General features: G+C 42.0%; 1 protein-coding gene across 1 annotated transcript; it reads right to left on the bottom strand.

Moving 5' to 3' along the window:
- Positions 1-1,731: 1,731 nt before the first annotated feature.
- LOC106604767 (diacylglycerol kinase theta) lies at positions 1,732-19,841 on the bottom strand. Its single transcript, XM_045718142.1, has 23 exons — positions 18,905-19,841; positions 17,279-17,358; positions 16,856-16,955; positions 16,465-16,550; positions 15,522-15,647; positions 15,254-15,407; positions 12,114-12,176; positions 11,697-11,797; positions 11,025-11,239; positions 8,468-8,569; positions 8,069-8,115; positions 7,860-7,921; positions 7,599-7,749; positions 7,356-7,394; positions 6,736-6,851; positions 6,451-6,602; positions 4,503-4,651; positions 4,201-4,379; positions 3,866-3,966; positions 3,631-3,777; positions 3,295-3,406; positions 2,471-2,623; positions 1,732-2,332 (listed from the first exon to the last, which is right to left on the bottom strand). The coding sequence occupies exons 1-23, from the start codon at positions 19,125-19,127 to the stop codon at positions 2,231-2,233; spliced, it is 2,760 nt and encodes a 919-aa protein (XP_045574098.1). The 5' UTR covers positions 19,128-19,841; the 3' UTR covers positions 1,732-2,230.
- Between the last annotated feature and the right edge of the window lie 5,261 nt (positions 19,842-25,102).

Raw genomic sequence — 25,102 nt, 5'->3', positions numbered from 1 at the left:
TACACACTAGCACCAAGCCACAAAAGTGAGTCAACTTACATACAACTTCAATAAAAATAAAAAAAATAACACAATCGATCAAATACTCTTCCAGCTACATCACGTGCTGGGATGTAAAAAAATAAAAAGACATCTTCTTTCATATTATGGAGTCTTTTCATGATTGCATTTTCTTGTAAATTCTACATCATCAGGAATGTGGACGAAGTGCTGACAACAAGAGAACAGGTACTCAGGCGTACTCTCTACAATGGATGAAACATGATCTCTAGGCAAACCAAATGACTGGAGAAATCCAATACAAGCCTCCAGTTTATAATGCATGTTTAGGATTGGCTAGTGGTCTCCTCCCTGCATTCATTCAATCAACTATAAAAAATGAGCAGCAACAGAGATACTGTAAGACAACGTATGGAGTGCAATGTTTAAGTCATGATTCCATTCAAACTTCCTACCTACAGCTTCCTCGACAACTTTCCCGTCTCCCAATGATACTTATGTTTGGAATACCTTTGTGAGGCATTAAGTGTTGGTAAACACATATTCTGCAGTGAGGGCGACTGCTACAGAGATAGGTTGAGGTACTAAAATATGAGGTACTTAGCTACAAACGGAATATTAAGATGTTAGTGTGTTTATGTGTGCGGCTGTGCATATTTCCGAGACTGTCGTAAGCCTCCACTTGAAATAATGTCTCACATTAACTTCATAAAATTGTTATTGAATGGCCACTGTGTGGTTTTAGACGTAATCAGTTTTCTTTTCCTCTAAACTAATTTCGTAAGAATTTTGCCATAAGCAAGTATTACATTTTTTTTATATATATATTTTTTTACATTAGTACTTTGTAAAACCAAGCACAAGTGTCTGGACTATTTGACATTTTAATCCAGTATTTGACACAGAGGACTCTGAAGCAGCTTGATGTCTGAACTTCGAAAAAGCAACAATTACACTTTATTTTACAGTCTGGTATTTACTTTGATTTTACATGGTAGCAGTGTAATTACATCTTATAAATACACTACATGACCAAAAGTATGTGGACACCTGCTCGTCGAGGGGGGGGGGCTAGCCTGAACCATGAAAAACAGCCCCAGACCATTATAAGGGCAGGTAGCGTTCTCCTGGCATCCGCCATACCCAGATTAGTCCGTCAGGCTGCCTGATAGTGAAGCGTGATTCATCACTCCAGAGAACATGTTTCAAGTGCTCCAGAGTCCAATGGGTTTCCACTCCAGCCGACACTTGGCGTTGCGCATGGTGATCTTAGGCTTGTAATGAAGCTGCTCGGCGATGGAAACCTATTTCATGAAGCTCCCAACGAACAGTTCTTGTGCTGACGTTGCTTCCAGAGGCAGTTCGGAAACTCTGTAGTGAGTGTTGCAACAGAGGACAGACGATTTTTACCAGCTACACACCTCAGCGGTCCCATTCTGTGGCCTACCAGTTTGCGGCTAAGCCGTTGCTCCTAGGTGTTTCCACTTCACAATAACAGCACTTACAGTTGACCGGGGAAGCTCTAGCAGGGCAGAAATTTGACAAACTGACTTGTTGGAAAGGTGGCATCCTATGATGAAAGTCACTGAGCTCTTCAGGAAGGCCATTCTACTGCCAATGTTTGTCTATGGAGATTGCATGGCGGTGTGCTCGATTTTATACATCTATCAGAAACGGGTGTGGCTGAAATAGCCGAATCCACTCATTTGAAGGGGTGTCCACAAACTTTTGTGTATGTATGTATGTATGTATGTATGTATGTATGTATGTATGTATGTATGTATATATATATATATATATATATATTAGTGCATCTCGGTATCTTATTGATTCATTGTAACTACTTGGTACCAAATTCTACTTAGTACTACTTGTTTCAAAATGTATTATTGAATCATTTTTAAGTACCAGATGGTAACAATTTTATAGTGGTACTATGTATGTCGCTCATAAAATACCAGGCCTTAACATCTCTGATGGAATGTTAAACAAAAAATAAACCAACGAATTAGACAAGAAGCTAATCTGAAGGATCCTAACAGGGGCAAACCGAACCCAACAACGGTGAAATTGATAAGCAGTAAGATGATAATGGGAGTGACTGCTATAAGTGCTAACTACACAAACCATCTGAGAACCTATTGGGCACACAGGCCACAGCTGTTTAGAGCAGGCAACAGACCATCATGCTCTCACGGAGACACCAAGGAGCAGATGTTTGGGGGGGACCTCATTGTCCCCCATCGCTAGACGAAGGGCTTTCGGATAGCCCCTCTTTTAGGCTGGCAGACTGCTTCTTCTGCTTGTGTTTGGACTTCCTCAGCATCCGCACCTGAACACAGCAACAAGGACACAATTACTTAATAGCTGTTGACTTTATAGATAGGTATGGGAGGTTTGCAACCATAGTGAAGGATACCACAGTGAAATTGTAAATATTTGTCCCATTATAGTAACAAAAAACTGTTACTTTTGGGCCTGCTGCAGATATGATGATATGCCCAGGGGCCTGGATCCAGGGCTCTCCATCCACCTGCACAGGGATGGGCTTGGTCACTGTGATACGCACGTAGTTACCCTGGGCGAGACGGATCCCAGAGCGCATGCCGCTCTGCACCTGGCCCTGGACAACACAACACATTCCGTTGGCTTGCACGATTCTTTCCATTCTCCTTCGACTGCTCTCATTTCGCACACAGGACTGCCGCTTACTGGATGTTTTTTTGTTTGTCGCACCCTTCTCTGTAAACCCGAGACAATGTGTGTGAAAAGGCCAGGAGGGCGGACGTTCCTGAGCTACTGGATCCGGCGTGCCTGGCACCTCATTTAGCCCATTCTAATGTTCAAATCAAACTAACAATGCCTCGATGCCCGTCTGCCTGCTTTATATAGCAAGCCACGGCCACGTGACTCACTGTCTGTAGGAGCGATCCATTTTTGTGAACGGGCTGGTGTACCTAATAAACTGTCCGGTGAGTGTACATACACTACATACAGTGCATTCGGAAAGTATTCAGACCCCTTGACTTTTTCCATATTTTGTTACGTTATGTCCTTATTCTTAATCTATATTTAATTAATTTTAGAATAAGGCTGTAAAGTAACAAAAAGTGAAAAAAGTCAAGGGGTCTGAATACTTCCCAAATGCACTGTATCAATGAGAGTCATTTACATTTTGATCTGGATAAAACATTTTGGATCACTGGGATCATTTTTTAGCTCCGATCGCTTCTTTGTAGCAACAGGACATACTCAACAGAGTAAGGAAATACTTGTAGTGGGTGATTAACTCACCATGTGTACCACCCCAGTCACCCCCACCACCTCCAGCATGCCATCGTCAATGCGAGGTTTCCCGTAGCGCGAGTCACCCTCTGATCCCCACAGGTCTGCCCCAGAGCCCCAGCTACACACATATACACACACACACACACACACACACACAGTTGTAAGTGCTGTGTTTCAGATCAATATGTACTGAAGGTGTGAGTGAGTCAGGGGCCAGTGTGTATAAGCCAGTGTGCGAGGCCATTCTTGTTTAGGAGCATGCATCTTAAAGTGATCATCATGCGTCATGAGTGTCTGATTGTCAGCCACTCACACCTTTAGCCGTTTGTGTGTATTTCCTACCTGGGGATGTTTAGGAAGATGAGGCCTTCTATGCTGGGCAGTTCTATGTCTTGCTTGTCCACCTGTAGTTTGAGGTCCTTGTGAAGGTTCCGTGTGTGACTCAGCTTCTGCAGACCCGCCTTCAGGTACACACCTTTGTTGTGAAACCTACACAGACAACAAAGATAAGTAGTTATGGAGATATTCCTTTTTTGGGGATATTTTAAAGCAATTCTCACTGGAGGTGGTCTCCTACCTGCTGTTGAACTTCCCTGGTTCCTCTTGACGGGCATGGTGGAAGTCCAGACTGACTTCAGCATCGATGCCCAGCCCAAAATAGTTGTTCATCTGCACTATCTGCAACAAGGGAGACCACCAGTTTAACAGCCACGCCAAAAAGTACACCCATGCATCGATTAAAATGGTAATGTAGTTATAACAATGGCAATAGTTATAACATAAATAATATATTTCTATATCTATTCATGTTTATCAAGTTATTGTTTTGTGTGCATTGTTATATTGAGAAAGTAAACAATAAAAACTACAATTGCAAAAACATGAATCATATCTGCATTATTCTGATTGGACCTTTGGTGGTTCCAGGAAGCCGTTCTCCTTGCCGTCATCTGTGATCTCCTGTGCATCCAGCAGAATAGTCCAACGGTCTATCTGCACCTCCTCCGCCTCATCCACAGATACCAGGATGTGGTAGGGGTCCTCTCCGCTGTAGCCCGCCCCCCAGCGCAGGATCCGCGCCAGGTCGTTACCTGATGGGAGGCATTAGGGGTTGGAATATTGTCAAATAACTACTGATTGAAGCTGATTGAAGCTAACCTATGCACACTACAGCAATTAGAAGAGAAGGGTGTGTCCTCAGGGGTCCCGCTCACCTGTGCCGAGTGGGACGATGCCGACGGGGGGCTCGGGACAGACCAGCTTGTGTCTGATGGCCTCCAAGACTCCCAGGACCCAGCCCACTGTGCCATCTCCCCCACACACCAGCACCCGGAAGCGGGGCACCTCCCTAAACGTGTGGAGTCTGGAGGATATAAGAAAAGAAAAACATAAGAGATTAGGTGGAGAGGGCCAACTCAATATTAGGATGGTGTTCCTAATGTTTCGTATACTCACATATACACAGTTGAAGTCGGAAGTTTACATACACTTAGGTTGGAGTCATTAAAACTCGTTTTTCAACCACTCCACAAATTTCTTGTTACAAACTTAAGTTTTGGCAAGTCGGTTTGGACATCTACTTTGTGCATGACAAGTAATTTTTCCAACAATTGTTTACAGACAGATTATTTCACTTATAATTCACTGCATCACAATTCCAGTGGGTCAGAAGTTTACATACACTAAGTTGACTGTGCCTTTAAACAGCTTGGAAAATTCCAGAAAATGTCATGGCTTTAGAAGCTTCTGATAGGCTAATTGACATCATTTGAGTCAATTGGAGGTGTACCTGTGGATGTATTTCAAGGCCTACCTTCAAACTCAGTTCCTCTTTCCTTGACATCATGGGAAAATCAAAAGAAATCAGCCAAGACCTCAGAAGAAAAAAAAATGTAGACCTCCACAAGTCTAGTTCATCCTTGGGAGCAATTTCCAAATGCCTGACGGTACCACGTTCATCTGTACAAACAATAGTACGCAAGTATGAACACCATCGAACCACGCAGCCGCCATACCGCTCTGGAAGGAGACGCGTTCTGTCTCCTAGAGATGAACGTACTTTGGTGCGAAAAGTGCAAATCAATCCCAGAACAACAGCAAAGGACCTTGTGAAGACGCTGGAGGAAACAGGTACAAAAGTATACATATATCCACAGTGAAACGAGTCCTATATCGACATAACCTGAAAGGCCGCTCAGCAAGGACGAAGCCACTGCTCCAAAACCGCCATAAAAAAGCCAGACTATGGTTTGCAACTGCACATGGGGAAAAAGATAGTACTTTTTGGAGAAATGTTCTCTGGTCTGATGAAACAAAAATAGAACTGTTTGGCCATAATCGTTATGTTTGGAGGAAAAAGGGGGAGCCAAAGAACACCATCCCAACCGTGAAGCACGGGGGTCGCAGCATCATGTTGTGGGGGTACTTTGCTGTAGGGGGGACTGGTGCACTTCACAAAATAGATGGCATCATGAGGAAGGACAATTAGGTGGATATATTGAAGCAACATCTCAAGACATCAGTCAGGAAGTTAAAGCTTGGTAGCAAATGGGTCTTCCAAATGGACAATAACCCCAAGCATACTTCCAAAGTTGTGGCAAAATGGCTTAAGGACAACACAGTCAAGGTATTGGAGTGGCCATCACAAAGCCCTGACCTCAATCCTATAGAAAATTTGTGGGCAGAATTGAAAAAGTGTGTGCGAGCATGGAGGCCTACAAACCGGACTCAGTTACACTAGCTCTGTCAGGAGGAATGGGCCAAATTTCACCCAACTCATCGTGGGAAGCTTGTGGAAGACTACCCGAAACCTTTGACCAAAGTTAAAACTTAAAATAAAGTGGTGGTCCTAACTGACCTAAGACAGGGAATTTTTACTAGGATTAAAATGTCAGGAATTGTGAAAAACTGAGTTTAAATGTATTTGGCTAAGGTGTATGTAAACTTCCAACTTCAACTGTATACATATTATAGTCAATCATATATTCACTGGTTGACATTTCTCTGTGTCCGTGTCATGGCTCACAAATATACATGATAGACAAAACTATTTCCAAAGATCTTGTGGAAAATAAACATTGCACAACACAGACCCCCCCCATCTACAAACACAACAGCTGTGACATCACACTGCTGAATGAGGATAACCACCATTTGTCTCACCCAGACAATGGTCCCCCATTGGTCATGTCAAACACTTGGTGGGGGTTCAGAAGCTTCCGGAAACCATAGAGGAGCTCTCTGCCCTTCAGCTCGCCGCTCTTGGGGTTGACAAACACCAGTAGGGGCGAGTCATCTTTAGGTAACTTGTTGTGCTGCAGGGGAGTTACAACAACAGCAATGTCAATGGAGTAAAGCAAGCCAGCTTCTTTAAAAAGGTTCAGTTCACGTAAATTACACATTCAACTGGGATCTGGGTTTGTTTACGTCACATTGACGTAGCATTACCATGATCTCTGGTAGGACAAGAGAGGTGAGCTGCTGGTTGCTGACAGACGTGTCTTTGGCTAACATGTAGATCCTCTCAGCCTCAGAGAAACACGATATCTGCAACACCACTGCACCTTCAACGCACACAGATAGACAGGCAAACCTCAGAATCGATGAACTCCCACATTCAATGTTATGATGACATTTACCACTTTGTATGTAATGCACTAAAACTGCTCCGCATAGAAATCGCTTATTATAATAAAGACATAAGATAAATGGCTGTGGGCCATACAGCAGGCTTGATATAAATGGACCATTTAGCTCTTGGGCAGTGACAGCAGCAGCAGGGCTCTCACAGTCTGTAAGAAAGGGACTTATGTAACACTGAATGGGGCAGGAACCTGCTGCAGTGGCCTGCGGCAAAAGAGCAGCGACTTGAGCAGTGTCAAGCAGAGACACAGCCCAGAACAGGCCGTCTGGGGATGATGTGGAATGAGGGCTTATGGAGGGATTGTGGGGAGAAGAGAGTGTGATATTTAGGGAGCGGACAGCAGGATTAGAGAGGGATGAGATGGAGGGGGGGTGGAGAAGGGAGAGGGGTGCTCCACTGGCTGTTTCCATGGCGACGTACCCACCTTGGTTCCCGTAAACATGTGTGATGGTGACCAAGTGACCTATGGAGGAGAGCAGATTCGCATCTAGTCAGTTAACAAGTTAAGTAACATTTAAATCAACTATAATCCATTTCAAGGAAAACGTTCAGGAGGATCTCTGTGGTAAAGTGAAACGAAAGGGGGACAGCACTGAACCCTGTGGGATTCTGTCCGTTTTATGTCTTGCAAAGGAGCGAAATCGTGATCCGATGTGTGTAGACTCACTCTTGATAGCCAAGTGCTCCTGTAGCAGGTCTGCATATTCCTCCTTGCTCAGCTGTACAGGCAGTCCCTCTAGCAGCAGGTTGACCTGCACAACCCTGTTCCTGCTCTCCACTATGTAGAAACGGGTCTGGTTCATCTGCCTTAGGGAGATCTGTCAGAAACAAAAAAAGACACAGCTATAAAAAAACACACACACACACACACACACACACACAATTACCCATAAACTTGAATATCAGCTTGAAGTTCCTCATACTATACCTTCCTGATCTCCTGCAGTTTGTCCAGCAGCAGCTCGTGGCCTGTCAGCACTTGTCTCTGAACTGGGATGTGGAGAAAGAACACACACCATCAGTGAACTTTGACAAGATACAGTAATGAAGGCATATAAACAAAGAGACTTCTTATTTTATGGAAGAGGCCAGCGTTGACGTATAGGTCAGACATATTCCTGTTTCTTATTTCCTTACCTTGCTTACTGCCCATGTAAACCTCCACAAGATTAAGCTTGATGGGTCTTCATCCTGGAGAAAAGAGCATCACCAAACAAGAGTATTGAACTAGTATTGTCATTAACAGATACATATTATAGTCAGAGCAATAGTTCAACCATTAATTGAAACTTCCGGGTACAATACATTTACATATTAGGCATATAGCAGACGCTTTAATCCAGAGTGTTTTACAGGAGCAATTCGGGTTAAGTGCTTTGCTCAAGGGCACATCAAGAGATTTTTCACCTAGTCGGCTCAGGGATTCAAACCAGCGAGTTACTGGCCCAACGCTCTTAACCGCTAGGCTACCTGCCGCCCATACAATACTTGTGCCAAGTTGTATTTAAGATCGAGTGGTTGTGTTATGTTGGTGACCTGCTGGTAACCTGTACCTGTTTTCCCAGTTGAGTGAGGACCTCCTTAATGACAGAATCCACAGTGCTGTTCTTGGAGATGGATATGTACGCCACAATAACCCTGCAAACAGACCCAGGCAGTAGCGATGGTAGATATCAAAAGGTATGGTATGAGGGCAACTGTCACCTAGTCGGCTCGGGGATTCGAACCAGCGACCTTTGCATTACTGGCGCAACGCTCTTTTGACCAAAGCATTTTCTGATGCCTAATGAGTCCTTTGAGATTAATTCATTGGCGCATTTGAGATTTGCGCTAGTGATGTGGTTGTATCAGCTGGGCGGACGGGTTTAGGTTCATTAAATATTGTGTGGATGAAGGGCGGGTGGTTGGCAGGCGCGTTGAATAAAGAAAACAATACATTAAAAAATCCATACATTTATAATTCTTGTGCAATTACATCTATAGCTACATTGAGGTTTTTCTTGAATTATTTTAGGCTATCTGGTATTTAGTGCGTAAGCCTAAGCCTTAAGATCTAAGTGCACATGCGCCAAACAGCCTACACACCAATCACCAAATGCTTTTGGGAATGGGCAGAAAAGGTTAACGTCAATCCACGGAAGCAAAAAGGACAATGTCACAGTTTAATACAAGAGAAAAGCTGCAACATGGAGAGTTGAAACTAAAGAGGGAGGGCCAGAAAAGTAATGTTTGGGAAAGATTTTGTGAAGTGGGAAAATAGAATTATAGCAGTACGGGCCGGCTATGTTATGTGTGATGATTGTGAGGCGCTACACAAATTCGACAGCCACAAGACGGGGACTTCAAATAGGCCTATGGCAGGTCAAGGGAACTGTAGCCTACTGTTCAGATGGGTTACATGGAAACTGTAGGTCTATAACCTCTCACATAGCCTTAATATTAACTCCCGCAGAATTAATCATTTCTTGCAGTAAAATGATACACTAAATGTAGGCAAAATTTTGACTCGGGAACAGGAGTGAAGAAATATGATTTATTTATTTCAGCATCTTGAGAGAATGCGATGGCGCAGTTAGATACCGTCTGTAGAAGTGCTATCTTTACCAGAATCATAAAAGCTGACAGTATTTCAACCACATAAAATATGCATCCAAGCCGAACTGAAATCTTATCAGAAACATGTTGGGTCGTTTTCACAGCTTTCCATTTCCTTACAACCGGTCAAACTGATGTCATTTGGAAATTTTGCACAGAAAATCTTTTCAGTTTTGTTTTTGCATTTTCTCTCCTGTCCCTAAAGGTCTTTGCTCCGTGAAAGAAGATGAAAAAAATGATTTGTTTGCATCCCTGTTAGTGAGCATTTCCCCTTTCCCCTGCCAAGATAATACATCCACCTGACAGATATGACATATCAAGAAGCTGATTAAACAACATGATCATTACACAGGTGCACCTTGTGCTGGGGACAAAAGGCCACTCTAAAATGTGCAGTTTTGTCACACAACACAATGCGTGCAATTGGCATGCTGACTGCAAGAATGTTCACCAGAGCTGTTGCCAAATAATTGAATTTCTCTATGATAAGCCGCCTACAACTTTGTTTTAGAGAATTTGGCAGTACATCCAATCGGCCTCACAACCGCAGACCATGTGTATGGCGTCGTGTGGGTGAGCGGTTTGCTAATGTCAAGGTTGTGAACAGAGTGCCCCATGGTGGCGGTGGGGTTGTGGTATGGGCAGGAATAAGCTACGGACAACGAACACAATTTCATTTTATCAACCGCAATTTGAATGCACAAAAATACCGTGAAGAGATCCCGAGGCCCATTGTGAGGCCCATTTTTTTAAGGTATTTGTATTCCCAGTCATGTGAAATCCATAGATTAGGGCCTAATGAATTTATTTCAATTGACTAATTTCCTCATATGACCTGTAACTCAGTAAAATCTTTGGAACTGTTGCATATTGTGTTTATATTTTTGTTCAGTATAGATTGAAGCATTCATTCTATTGATTTATGACATTCTGGTGAGCAAGGGTTTATTTAGTCTTCTAGGGCAACATATTACATTCATGTCATTTAGCAGACGCTCTTATTCAGAGCCACTTACCAATTGGTGCATTCAACTTATGATATCCAGTGGAACAACCACTTTACAATAGTACCTCTATATCTTTTTTTTTTTTGGGGGGGGTAGAAGGATTACTTCATCCTATCCCAGGTATTCCTTAAAGAGGTGGGGTTTCAGGTGTCTCTGGATTTTCCATATAATGACAGAAGCTGCTTGTATCTAATTATAGACAAGTTGACGAACAAATAGCTTACCAAAACGTTGGAAATTATAAGCAGAAACATATCTAAAATCAGGCAAAATCGTTCCGCCGTCTTTGACTAACCTACAGCGCATTTTCTATATTAGCGCATATATTATATATTAGCGTATATTAGTGCAGGCCTCAGATTTTCCCTTTATCACATATGGTTTTCCGGTTGCGGATGAGTTAATAGCAACTACAGGCGGGTGAACAAACAGCTGACCCATGCACCATTAGTTTGCGCCATAACTGAGCAGTTTCCCTATACATTACTCACTTGAGCCAGTCGGCATAGATCTTGAGGACCTCGGTTTCCTGAGGTTTGGCCCTTAGGAGCCACGCCTCGGGCACATTCTCCTTAAAGATGGCCTTGTTATCGGGGCTGCCGTTATGGTTGAGGACGTCGTCGTCGACTAGAGCCTGCTGTCCGTTGTCTTGGAGCTCATATTCCAGGGGGTCATCTGGGATGTAAAAGGCCCTTAACGCTGACTCCTGCAGACAACGATTAGATCAGGGACTGGTGACCCTCCTCCTGGAGAGACCTATTGGATGTGCAGGCTTTTACTCTATCCCTGCTCTTAGAAACACACCTGGCCTGATTCTACTGATCAGCTGCATGTCAGACCCTTGATTAGATGAATGAGGTGTGTTAGAGCAGGGCTGGAGCCAAAGCCTGCTCTCCAGGAGGGTTGGCCTTAGTTTTGAACAACCTAATCCATTTTTATTATCATCATTATTGATGTTACTAGTGATAGTAGTGTGGTAGTATTGGTGATGATAGTATACATATTATTAGTACCGGTTGTTGCAGTAGTAGTTCAACAATATTAGATCAGTATTACAGTGGTAGTACTAGGAGTTGTGGTAACAGAAATGAATGCACTTAAAACAATGAAGCACTTAATTCATCTAGTGTCAATCTGTTTTTAGGGAATGGGGAGAATCTCACCACGACTTCCACATTCTTAGTTATCCGAGGAATGGAGACCAAACGGAAGTGGCTGCGCTTGACTGCATCATCCCCATCAAACACCTTGAGAACCTGCTTCCCTGCAGTTTGGCACACAAAAAAATATTTAGACCAACGTGGTCAATTCTATGGATTTGTATGATTAGGATTAGGGTAGACTTGGATTTGATAACTAAGCATTAGCAAATGCTGCAGAACATCAGGAGCAGTAGGACTACTGTTAGCTTAGTGTCATCCTCTATATAGCAGAGCTAAAGCATTTTAAAATAACTTTAAACCAGAAACGTTAGGGAATCTTTTTTCTAGCTGAAACATGGGAATAATCATATGTTTACATGTGGCTTCAATGGGGACATGCTTGGCTAAATACAGTGTGACAACTCATCCTGTACCTACCTGAATCTGGTGTGGTTGCCAGCTGGCTCTCCTTTGTAGGTCTGTCAGCATCTTCCAAGTTATCTGATGAAGCAAAGTTCAAGTTATAGGTACGTGAAGGCAAACAATGATGAAATGGAATGAACGTTGCATTTGCTACAGGTTTTTCCCACATACTTCACATTGTTTCACTTCTGTGTGCAAACAGTCTGCTGAAGAATGGATGCTTTTTTTCCATTTCAGGTTAAAGCCAAACACAGTTTTACCATTGCTCATCTTGTTTGACAAATGGCTTGTGACTCATCTTGCCTGACCTAGAACAAGTGACCAACATGTTGACACTTGCTCCAAGCACCTCTCATTCCTGGCACCCTAGGTGCCCAAGTACGAATGCTTACCAAGGGAGTGCAAAGTTGACTGTGTGGAGTTAGCGGTGAATGAATTAGGCCTATGTCTTACATTATCATAATGGAAACTAATTTTCTTGATTTACACTGAACCAAATTATAAACGCAGCATTCAACAATTTCAAAAATATTACTGAGTAATAGTTCATAAAAGGAAATCAGTCAATTGAAATAAGTTCATTAGGCCCTAATCTATGGATGTTACATGACTGGGAATACAGATAATGATTTATTTCAGCTTTTATTTATTTCATCACATTCCCAGTTGGTCAGAAGTTTACATACACTCATTTAGTATTTGGTAGCACTGCCTTTAAATTGTTTAACTTGGGTCAAACATTTCCGGTAGCCTTCCACAATAAGTTGGGTGAATTTTGGCCCATTCCTCCTGACAGAGCTGGTGTAACTGAGTCAGGTTTGTAGGCCTCCTTGCTCGCACACGCTTTTTCAGTTCTGCCGACAAATTTTCTATGGGATTGAGGTCAGGGCTTTGTGATGGCTACTCCAATACCTTGACTGTGTTGTCCTTAAGCCATTTTTCCACAACTTTGGAAGTATTGGGGTTATTGTTCATTTGGAAGACCCATTTGCGACCAAGCTTTAACTTCCTGACTGATGTCTTGACATGTTGCTTCAAAATATCCACATAATTTTCCCTGCCTCATGATGCCATCTATTTTGTGAAGTGCACCAGTCCCTCCTGCAGCAAAGCACCCCCACAACATGATGCTGCCACCCCCGACCTTCACGGTTGGAATGGTGTTCTTCAGCTTGCAAGCCTCCCCCTTTTTCCTCCAAACATATCGATGGTCATTATGGCCAAACAGTTCTATTTTTGTTTCATCAGGCCAGAGAACATTTCTCCAAAAGGTACGATCATAGTACGATTGTAGTCTGACTTTTTTTTTAATGGCAGTTTTGGAGCAGTGGCTTCTTCCTTACTGAGTGGCCTTTCAGGCTACGTCAATATACGACTCGTTTTACTGTGGATATAGATAGTTTTGTACCTGTTTCCTCCAGCATCTTCACAAGGTCCTTTGCTGTTGTTCTGGGATTGATTTGAACTTTTTGCACCAAAGTACGCTCATCTCTAGGAGACAGAATTCGTCTCCTTCCTGAGCGGTATGACAGCTGCGTGGTCCCATGGTGTTTATACTTGCGTACTATTGTTTGTACAGATGAACGTGGTACCTTCAGGCGTTTGGAAATTGCTCCCAAAGATGAACCAGACTTGTGGAGGTCTACAATTATTTTTCTGAGGTCTTGGCTGATTTCTTTTGATTTTCCTGTGATGTCAAGCAAAGAGGCACTGAGTTTGAAGGTAGCCCTTGGAATACATCCACAGGTACACCTCCAATTGACTCAAATGATGTCAATTAGCCTACCAGAAGCTTCTAAAGCCATGACATTTTCTGCAATTTTCCAAGCTGTTTAAAGGCACAGTCAACTTAGTGTATGTAAACTTCTGACCCACTGGAATTGTGATACAGTGAATTATAAGTTAAATAATCTGTCTGTAAACAATTGTTGGAAAAATGACTTGTGTCATGCACAAAGTAGATGTCCTAACCGACTTGCCAAAACTATAGTTTGTCAACTAGAAACTTGTGGCGTGGTTGAAAAACAAGTTTTAATGACTACAACCTAAGTGTATGTAACCTTCAGACTTCAACTGTACCTTAAAAAAAAAAGTGTTGGTGAGTGGATCAGAAAACAAGTCAGTATCTGGTGTGACCACCATTTGCCTCATGCAGCGTGACACATCTCCTTCGTATAGAGTTGATCAGGCTGTTGATTGTGGCCTGTGGAATGTTGTCCCACTCCTCTTCGGTGGCTGTGCGAAGTTGCTGGATATTGGCGGGAACTGGAAAATGCTGTCGTACACGTTAATCCACAGCATCCCAAACATGCTCAATGGGTGACATGTCTGGTGAGTATGCAGGCCATGGAAGAACTGAGACATTTTCAGCTTCCAGGAATTGTGTACAGATCCTTGCGACATGGGGCCGTGTATTATCATGCTGAAACATGAGGTGATTGCAGCGGATGATTGGCACGACAATGGGCCTCAGGATCTCGTCACGGTGTCTCTGTGCATTCAAATTGCCATCGATAAAATGGCATTGTGTTCACTGTCCATAGCTTATGCCTGCCCATACCACAACTGCACAGCCAGCATGGGGCATTCTGTTCACAACGTTGACATCAGAAAACCGCTTGCCCACACAACGCCATACCGGGGATTCATCCGTGAAGAGCACACTTCTCCAGCGTCTCTGGTGGACATTCCTGCAGTCAGCATGCCAGTTGCACTCTTTTAAAATATCTGTGGCATTGTGTTGTGTGACAAAACTATACATTTTAGACTGGCCTTTTATTGTCCCCAGCACAAGGTGCACCTGTGTAATGATCATGCTGTTTAATCAGCTTCTTGATATGCCACACCTGTTAGGTGGATTGATTATCTTGGTAAAGGAGAAATGCTCACTAACAGGGATGTAAACAAATTGTTGTGCGTATGGAACATTTCTTGGATCTTTTATTTCAGCTCATGAAACATGGGACCAACTGTGTACATGTTGCGGTTATATTTTTGTTCAGTATAGTTTCCAATGTGTATATTTTTTGTGTCCAATTTAATATTCTATTGTATGTACATTTCTGTGAGTGAAACAGTTGCTGAGAGGATGTGGCTTTGGGTAGGGGGAGGGGTAATGGATGTTGGAGACCACAAGTTGGAGACCACAAGCTTACCCAGCTCATTCTGGTAACTCTCAGAGATGCGGTAGCAGTGCATCTTGCTAAAGTTCCTCGAGCATATTCGCACACAAGCAGGGTGAAGAAGCATGTTGCGTAGCCGTCCCAGGCCGCACTCTGGGGGCATGATGAGATAACAGGCAGCGTGTGTCTGCAAAGTATGACACAAACGCTGTTAAAACAAGCACATGCAACATGCTGTCTGGCATTATTAGCTACAGTAGTTTTTTTGTGGCGGTACTTTTATTTTCGTTTTGAGTCTTACCGTAATACCACACCACTGACACCGCATCCCCGCCAGGACGTCTGAGGAGCTACAGGTGTGCCGGCAGACCTCACAGCGTGCACCTGAAGGAATATTCCCCTCCCGCCAGTGGTGGGGGAACATATCCTTGGCCAAGAGGATTAAACAAAACAAAAAAAGACAACCGAGAGAGATGTGTTACAATAAGCAAAAAGTAGACCAGTCAAAACATAGGAAGAAACGTATTATCCTGTTGGATGTGCTTTTATGTCAATCTAAAAGGACCCAACTTCCAAACATATTTGGTATTGCTCAGAACGGCTGTCATTTCTCTCAGGTCGTTCCAGTGTGATTGCTCAGAATCAGGCCCTCGAAGCCTCTCTATGGAACTCTCTATGGAGGATTCCCCCCTTGACAGTGGCAGGTGATAAGTGGTAAGTGCCCAGTGCATTAAAAAATTTGATTTTCCTGTGTTTTATATATATTTCCACACTATGAGGTTGGAATAATACTGTGAAATACTGCCTGAAATTTCAGCCTGTTTTGGTGGGATGGAGTTTTGGCCTACCTGGTGACATCAATAGACAGTAAATTAGTTATTAGACCAATAAGAGAGTTCCAAACCTCTCTGTCAGCTAGTTTTCAGCTTTCCCCTCCCCACTCAGACCACTCCGAGACAGTCCTAGCAAAAATCTTGCTCAGAAATTGCTCTTAGCTTCTTTTTGACCATTGGAATTGAAAAAAGAAATAAATCACAGTACGGTATTTAATTGTTACCCAGAAATGATTTGATATTGAGATAAGAATGGCTGCATTGGACTTTCATTTTAGCTCAAAAGTGCACTTGTCTTTTGTTTTGCTTCTTGGCCTAATGAGTTTATAGTATCTTAACATGCCACTGGGGGAACTAAGGGAACATTGTGAACAGAATGCACCTTTTAGACAGAAGGCTTGTGATACTTACAAAGTCCTGACTCCCATCCTGGTGACAGAGACGGCAGTCGCCACAACTGAACGTAGCACAGTCATAGTGGGCATGCAGCTCACAAACTGAAAGCAGAACCAATGATTACGTTACTTCTGTAAAAGTCACTACTACCACTGATGGACTGGCTCCCAATCAGATTTCCCCCAAGGAAGTTGAAATACAATTTGAATGTACATAGAATGTACTTTATGCGTGTAAACTTCTGCATTTACTTTGTCATGTAGCCCATCTACACATACGCTGAGGTTTAGTTTGCTAGATTTCACTCATTTGTTACATCATGACCTGTACACTTCTACAAAGTGAACCTGCAAAACTTTGGCCATAAGTTGTACATTGTATGTTGTGAAAGCTCTTAAAAACCAACCTTCACAACGAACGGCAGTGTTTCCCTCCAGATGCTTTCGACACACACAGCAGAATCTCTTTTTCTGCCCTGCTGGACCAAAGCAATGGGCGACAGGGACCTGGAGTTCACAAATGGACAAAAAAGGAATATGACCAAAAAGACCATGACGAGGATTGCCGTGCCAGCGTGCACTCAACAGGAGCATGCACTCAACAGGAGCATGCACTCAACAGGAGCATGCACTCAACAGGAGCATGCACTCAACAGGAGCATGCACTCAACAGGAGCATGCACTCAACAGGAGCATGCACTCAACAGGAGCATGCACTCAACAGGAGCATGCACTCAACAGGAGCATGCACTCAACAGGAGCATGCACTCATCCATCAGATCACAGGCAGTAACAGAGCAGTGTAACTTTATGGTGTCAGTGTCACTCACCTGCACCTGTGTTGGGGCCATGCATGAACACACAGTCCTCACCATCTTCAGGCACTTTTCATGGCACATAAAGTTACACACTAGCAGTGAGAGGAGACACCAAATAACAGTCAGTCGAGGAGCATCAGTAACTAGGCTATCCAAAGTCCCATTCATATTCTTGTAATTAGATTTTGTTGTAACATCGTCTATGAGCCACCTTTCAGTGTTTCCCCTATATTATTTTAGCAGCCGTGCACCGCTAGCTAAGATACAGTAACGTTATGCTAGCTAAAAGTTTTGTTAATATAGGATTGGCTGGTGATGTCATTGAGATCAAGATAAATTAAACTGTCCTCAATTTTCAGATGAGTTTCAAAGGAAGAGAACATAATTAAATGTTTATGTATTTTGGAATAGAATGTCCTTTTACCACCCCTGCCACCGCTGCTGAAATAAATCCTAAAGGGAAACATTGCCTTTCATCCAATAATGCATTATGGTATTTGATAAGCATTCACAGTGGCCTAATAGATCCACGTATCTTCAAACTCAGTCATAGTGCATTACATAGAGCAGAGGCTCATCACAAAGAAGCAGTCGACCTCAAGCTAACTAGGGAGGCTTTAGTCCTTGTGCATCCATTGCCCTCTAAGGCAACCTGTCTAACAACAAGAGTTCATGAGAAGCATCCAATTTCATGGAGGCGACATGCAGTATACACTTCAGGTACTAGTCTAGCATAGTTTTGCATCAATTTGACACATTAACAAATAGGCTGTTACTGCATTTAAGTAGGCACATTAGTCTAAAATGTAGCACCATTATACATGTGTTATGCTGTGTCTAGGGTGATATGCTTTTACAGATGCTGCCTCTGCTCTCCAGCATCCAGTTCCCTGTTGCCATGCCGACCAGTTAAAGTATATCTGCAGCTGATTGCACAACAGAGGCTTTGAATCTCCCCTCTCCACTCTGCATGGTTAACACTGTGTGTTATCCATCATCTTCTGTTGTGTTGTGCAGTGCTGCTCCTATATGCTTTAGTGCTTGACGAGGGGTAGCTTCGCTTACTACATGTTCTATTCACGTTTTCAATCTTTTTCAAGGGAGCAACATTTTCTGATGTCAACCATGATGGATAAATCATGTAGGAAGAGAGAGGGAATTTACTAAATTCACATTAATTGATAGAATCACAATGTCAGTCTGTGCATGATGATGGCATAGCCCTAAAAGCCACAGGGATTTTCCACATACAAACAAACTCATTGGACACACAGAGCCAAGGCACATTTTTTTCTCACACACACACACACACACACACACACACACACACACACACACACACACACACACACACACACACACACACACACCTTCTCCTCTCGCATACACACAAGCATGCCATCACCCTGAGTACTGCTCTATGAACATATACATGATGACAATATCTAGAAAAGTTGAGGACATATAAGCTTTTGTTTAAGCTCAAAATGATTCCGTTTGTGCATCCATTCAACAATTCAAAGTGATTTCCCCAATGTCAAATACATCTGACATTTCAGTTGAGCTGTTTCAACTCAAATAGTCTGGTCAAGTGAAGAAACAAAAACAACCGTCACGTTCTCATGTAAACCAACCTACCTTCACAAATGAATCCGTTAAGACCCCATATGAAATCACTGCAGTTGTGGCAGAACGTTGGTTTGGTGAGAGTCACTTTCCTAAAACTGTGTCCGGGTGCGCTGACCTGGTACCTTGAGCGAGAGCCAGGGGACTGTTTAGGCTTTTCCCTCCCAGACAAGGGGCTAACGGGTGGGCTTTCCATTATGGAATTATCATTCTTAGCTCGAGCGCTGTCTGCCATCGTATGTGCACCACAAGGGTCGCGCACAATGAAAACTTAGTTAGTTCAAATATGTTTCCGCTGGCAAACTAGCGCGCTCCAAGCAACACGTTATCCCCCGCGGCTGTGTCATTCATTACACCTTGGAACCAGATGCGCCAGCTGCTGAAGCCATAGCGGTCATGAAGTTAGCGAGCTAGCTAACAACAACAACGTTAGACATGGCAGTTAGCTGCATTACAAAACATTTTATAAAAATAAGTCTTGAATGATCCAGAACGACGGTTAATTCACAACAATACACTTCACCTGAGTCTTGTCGCTCGTCACCTGGAAACATAAAAAATAAGCTTACTGGCTAACGTTAGCTAGCAAGCTACATTTGCTCGCGAAAAAAATTAAAGGCAAGGAAGAAAGCAAGTTCAACGAAAATCCATCAAAAGCAACGTGTCAAGCTAACTAATTAGCAAACTGTTACGCCCACATAACTAATTAGCTCATTTTTACGCCCGCAGTTTTCATAGCTCTGTGTAGTCGTTTACATCCGCCCTCAGCGTCCAGGCAAAATGGGTGAGTGACTATCGTCAGAGAATTTTAACAAAGACTGCACACTATGAAGATAGGCAGAAACTGCTTCTCCAATCGAAATCCCCGATAACGTTTGTTTGTAGGCGATGTCATGGCGACGTTGGCTAGCTAAACTCAGACGCAGAAACACGTCATCGGTTTAACTGTCGTCTCCAAGTACCCCTGACTGCAATGAATTTAAACTATGTCAACTGGCTGATGATGCCACCATATTTTTGAGAGACAGGAATGATGTTTCTAAAGCAGTTTCCTGTATTGAAGACTTTTCCTTAGTTTCAGGTTTGAAAATTAATATCAATAAGTCAGTCTTATTTCCACTCAAGGATTGTGTTTTACATGACGTATATGGTATCCCAATTAAAGATAAGGTTACTTATCTTGGAATTGTTATATGCAAGGATGAAAAACAAAGGAGTGAATTAAACTTTGACCCCATCATTGAGAAAACAAAGAAGAAGTTGAACCTCTGTTTGCTGAGAGATATTTCGTTACACGGTCGGGTTTTATTGTCCAAAGCTGAAGGGTTATCCAGATCGGTTTATATCTCGTTATCACTTCAATTATCCCCTAAAACTGTAAAGGATTTAGATAAGATTCTTTATAATTTTATTTGGAGGAAAAAGCCTCACAATCTACGGAAAGATAATCTCACTTATACCCAAGAACAAGGAGGTCTTGAGGTTTTAGATTACAATACTCTAAATAATACTTTTAAAATAAATTGGATTCTTAAGTATATTAAGAACCAGTACAGTATTTGGAATGTTTTCCCTAAGTATTTATTTGACTCTGTTCGTGGTTTAGAATTTTTGCTTCGATGTAATTTTGATGTTGATAAAATCCCAGTAAAATTGGCCAAATTCCACAAGCAGGCAATTTTAGCTTGGGCGTTAGCGTATAAACACTATTTTCCCCTCACAGATACTTTATATGGAACAACAAAGATATACGATTTAAAAATAAGTCTCTTTTTTCATAACTGGTTTGAGAATAAAATAATTTTGGTTGGTCAGTTAGTGAATGAGGATGGATATCTACTCTCATATGGGGAATTTCTCGATAATGTTTAAATTCCAATAACCCCGAAAGAATATGTAATTGTTTTTGATGCGATTCCAAGGGGGGTTGTATCTCTTTTAAATTCCTCTGTGGTTGATGTAAGTAACATAGATTTACATGAAAATATATTCATTGGCAATATTAACATCAAAGATAAATGTAGTAATAAACAGATTACGAATATTGTTTGTGATACTACAATTCCCTCAGCAAGATTATTTTGGTTAAATATCTATGGTGATATACAATGATGGAAAGCATGGAAAATTGCTAATAAATATTGTATCAGTAACAAGGTAAAGGAAGTTTCATTTAAAATGTTACATAGAATTTATCCTGTGAAACATGTTTTGGAAAGATTCAAGCTGAATGTTGACTATAAATGTGATTTCTGTGGAATGGAGAAGGAGACCATTATGCATTTGTTTTTTGCCTGTATTTATAGTAGAATTTTTTGGATTGACATACAGAATTTTTTTACCAAAAAATAGGATGGTTGTACTATTTAATGGTTTTGATATAATGATTTATTTCATAAATTCTGACATAGCTAAAGATGTAGTATATTTAATTCAACTGCTAATAACATTAGGTAAATTTCATATTCGCAAATTCAAATGGTCTAATTCAAAACCTAACTTTTTTCACTTTATAAATTAATTTAAACAATATGGCACTACTTTGACTAAAATGAAAATCAAAGAGGCAATTAAAAGTTGTTGTATTATAAATTAATATGATTTGTTTGTTTAGGATTCCTGGCAATGTAAATAGTTTGAATGTATGCTTGTTTGCATGTGACTATACCTCTTTTGTCTGTTGATATTTGTTTAAAAAAAATATATATATATTTAAAAAATTTACAATTTTAAATATAATAAAAAATATATATATACAAAAAATGAGAAAAATACTAAAACTATATTAAAAAAAGTACCCCTGACTGCAGTGCGCAATTCGGGGCCGGGCTCAATGTGGGCAGAGTCAAACGTTTGACTCCGTCCACATTTGACCTCACCCACCTTTTTTTGTCCATCTGAGGTGACAGTCACACACTCAATACAAACACACGTTTGCGCAAGGCACATGTTGAATACAAACATATTTCATTTTTGAAGATCGTAAGAAATATATAAAGTACCAGCAGATGTGTTGTAACACTTTTTGCTTCATGCTATAGTTGAGACAAGCTACTGATATTGTTGCAGTGAACAACAGACTTGTTATGTATGTCATGTACTGTTAAAATTGTACTGATAAATGTTATAACGTTGTAATTATTTCATTGAGCACATATATATCTATACAGTTGTGGCCAAAAGTTTAGAGAATTACACAAATATACATTTTCACAAAGTCTGCTACCTCAGTTTGTATGATGGCAATTTGCATATACTCCAGAATGTTATGAAGAGTGATCAGATGAATTGCAATTAATTGCAAAGTCCCTCTTTGCCATGCAAATGAACTGAATCCCCCAAAAACATTTACACTGCATTTCAGCCCTGCCACAAAAGGACCAGCTGACATCATGTCAGTGATTCTCTCGTTAACACAGGTGTGAGTGTTGATGAGGACAAGGCTGGAGATCACTCTGTCATGCTGATTGAGTTCGAATAACAGACTGGAAGCTTTAAAAGGAGGGTGGTGCTTGGAATCATTGTTCTTCCTCTGTCAACCATGGTTACCTGGAAGGAAACACGTGCCGTCATCATTGCTTTGCACAAAAGGGCTTCACAGGCAAGGATATTGCTGCCGTAAGATTGCACCTAAATCAACCATTTATTGGATCATCAAGAACTTCGATGAGAGCGGTTCAATTGTGCGGAAGAAGGCTTCAGGGCGCCCAAGAAAGTCCAGCAAGCGCCAGGACCGTCTCCGAAAGTTGATTCAGCTGTGGGATCGGAGCACCACCAGTACAGAGCTTGCTCAGGAATGGCAGCAGGCAGGTGTGAGTGCATCTGCACGCACAGTGAGACAAAGACTTTTGGAGGATGGCCTGGTGTCAAGAAGGGCAGCAAAGAAGCCACTTCTCTCCAGGAAAAACATCAGGGACAGACTGATATTCTGAAAAAGGTACAGGGATTGGACTGCTGAGGACTGGGGTAAAGTCATTTTCTCTGATGAATCCCCTTTCCGATTGTTTGGGGGATCCGGAAAAAAGCTTGTCCGGAGAAGACAAGGTGAGCGCTACCATCAGTCCTGTGTCATGCCAACAGTAAAGCATCCTGAGACCATTCATGTGTGTGGTTGCTTCTAAGCCAAGGGAGTGGGCTCACTCACAATTTTGCCTAAGAACACAGCCATGAATAAAGAATGGTACCAACACAACCTCCGAGAGCAACTTCTCACAACCATCCAGGAACAGTTTGGTGACGAACAATGCCTTTTCCAGCCCGATGGAGCACCTTGCCATAAGGCAAAAGTGATAACTAAGTGGCTCGGGGAACAAAACATTGATATTTTGGGTCCATGGCCAGGAAACTCCCCAGACCTTAATCCCATTGAGAACTTGTGGTCAATCCTCAAGAGGTGGGTGGACAAACAAAAACCCACAAATTCTGACAAACTCCAAGCATTGATTATGCAAGAATAGGCTGCCATCAGTCAGGATGTGGCCCAGAAGTTATATGACAGCATGCCAGGCCGGATTTCAGAGGTCTTGAAAAAGAAGGGTCAACACTGCAAATATTGACTCTTTGCATCAACTTCATGTAATTGTCAATAAAAGCCTTTGACACTTATGAAATGCTTGTAATTATACTTCAGTATTCCATAGTAACATCTGACAAAAATAGCTAAAGACACTGAAGCAGCAAACCTTGTGAAAATTAATATTTGTGTCATTCTGAAAACATTTGGCCACGACTGTACACACACACACACATAGTTACTATCTATCCTGATTTATAATGCTATTTACTTTCCTCATGAGAATGGAGACAGACTATACCATATAGACATACTGACAAGCTGAATGTGCTTTGTACATTAAATTATACCAGCTCCGGTAAGGAGATCAGAGACTCGGGTGACTTCTACGTCATCTTTACTAAACAACATAACACAATTAACAATTGAAACAATTAACACAGCAGACAAAAACAAGGTTTGACCCATCCTCAAAAATGGCTTCACTCCTGCTCCTCAGAAGAGGCAAAGACATTAATTTTCTTGTTGTCAACTGCCTCCACATAGAACATCTCATAATCTCTCTGTAACTGGAACATGAATGGTTCCTTGAGGAGAATATTATCCTCTTCATCCAGGCTATCATACAACCGTAGTTCTTTAAGGGTTGTAATGCGGTCTTCCCCGTCCATCCCAATTACACTAGGGAGGGAAACAGTGCCTTTAAATGTTTGGAGTTCACACCACCTTCCTCCCTCTAGGGTGTCCATGAGAAGAACACCTGCTTCCTTGAAGAAAAAGGAAGAATACATATTAAGAGTAGTGCCTCATTGGGTGATCAAGTCAAATTACACCCCACTTTCACAATACCACCATGCAAACAAAAGCCACTATTACTAAAGGGGTTTTCAGTGATATCTATAACTACTCAACAAGTCATCACAACTGTTATAAACTCAGCAAAAGGAAGGACCCTGTCTTTCAAAGATAATTCGTAAAAATCGAAATAACTTCACAGATCTTCATTGTAAAGGGTTTAAACACTGTTTCCCATGCTTGTTCAATGAACTATAAACAATTAATGAACATGCACCTGTGGAATGGTCGTTAAGACACTAACAGCTTACAGACGGTAGGCAATTAAGGGCACAGTTATGAAAACGTAGGACACTAAAGAGGCCTTTCTACTGACTCTGAAAAACATCAAAAGAAAGATGCCCAGGGTCCCTGCTCATTTGTGTGAACGTTCCTTAGGCATGCTGCATGGAGGCATGAGGACTGCAGATGTGGCCAGGGCAATAAATGGCAATGTCCATACTGTGAGACGCTTAAGACAGCGCTACAGAGAGACAGGACGGACAGCTGATTGTCCTCGCAGTGGCAGACCACGTGTAACAACACCTGCACAGGATCGGCATGACAACAACATGGTAGCAACACAACATGGCAGCAGCACAACATGGTAGCAGCACAAAATATGGTACAAACATTATTGGGCACAGACAACAGCACAATGGGCAAGAAGGTAGAGACAACAATACATCACGCAAAGCAGCCACAATTGTCAGCAAGAGTGTCCATAATCGAGTCGTTAAATGAAGAGATAGAGATAAAACTGTCCAGTTTGAGTGTTTGTTGCAGCTCGTTCCAGTCGCTAGCTGCAGCGAACTGAAAAGACGAGCAACCCAGGGATGTGTGTGCTTTGGGGACCTTTAACA

Source organism: Salmo salar, chromosome ssa05 (assembly GCF_905237065.1).
Source record: "Salmo salar chromosome ssa05, Ssal_v3.1, whole genome shotgun sequence".
Lineage (NCBI taxonomy): Eukaryota > Metazoa > Chordata > Actinopteri > Salmoniformes > Salmonidae > Salmo > Salmo salar.
Note: the sequence above shows the minus strand (reverse complement) of the source record. Positions and strands in the feature narration are given on the sequence as shown.

Excerpts from the sequence above, each read along its gene's own strand:
- LOC106604767 (XM_045718142.1), bottom strand. The coding sequence starts at position 19,127 with ATGGCAGACAGCGCTCGAGCTAAGAATGATAATTCCATAATGGAAAGC. Across the intron at positions 11,798-12,113 it reads GGCAACCACACCAGATTCAG|GGAAGCAGGTTCTCAAGGTG; the intron begins GTAGGTACAGGA and ends GCCAAACTGCAG. Across the intron at positions 7,922-8,068 it reads TTACATGGGCAGTAAGCAAG|TTCAGAGACAAGTGCTGACA; the intron begins GTAAGGAAATAA and ends TCCACATCCCAG.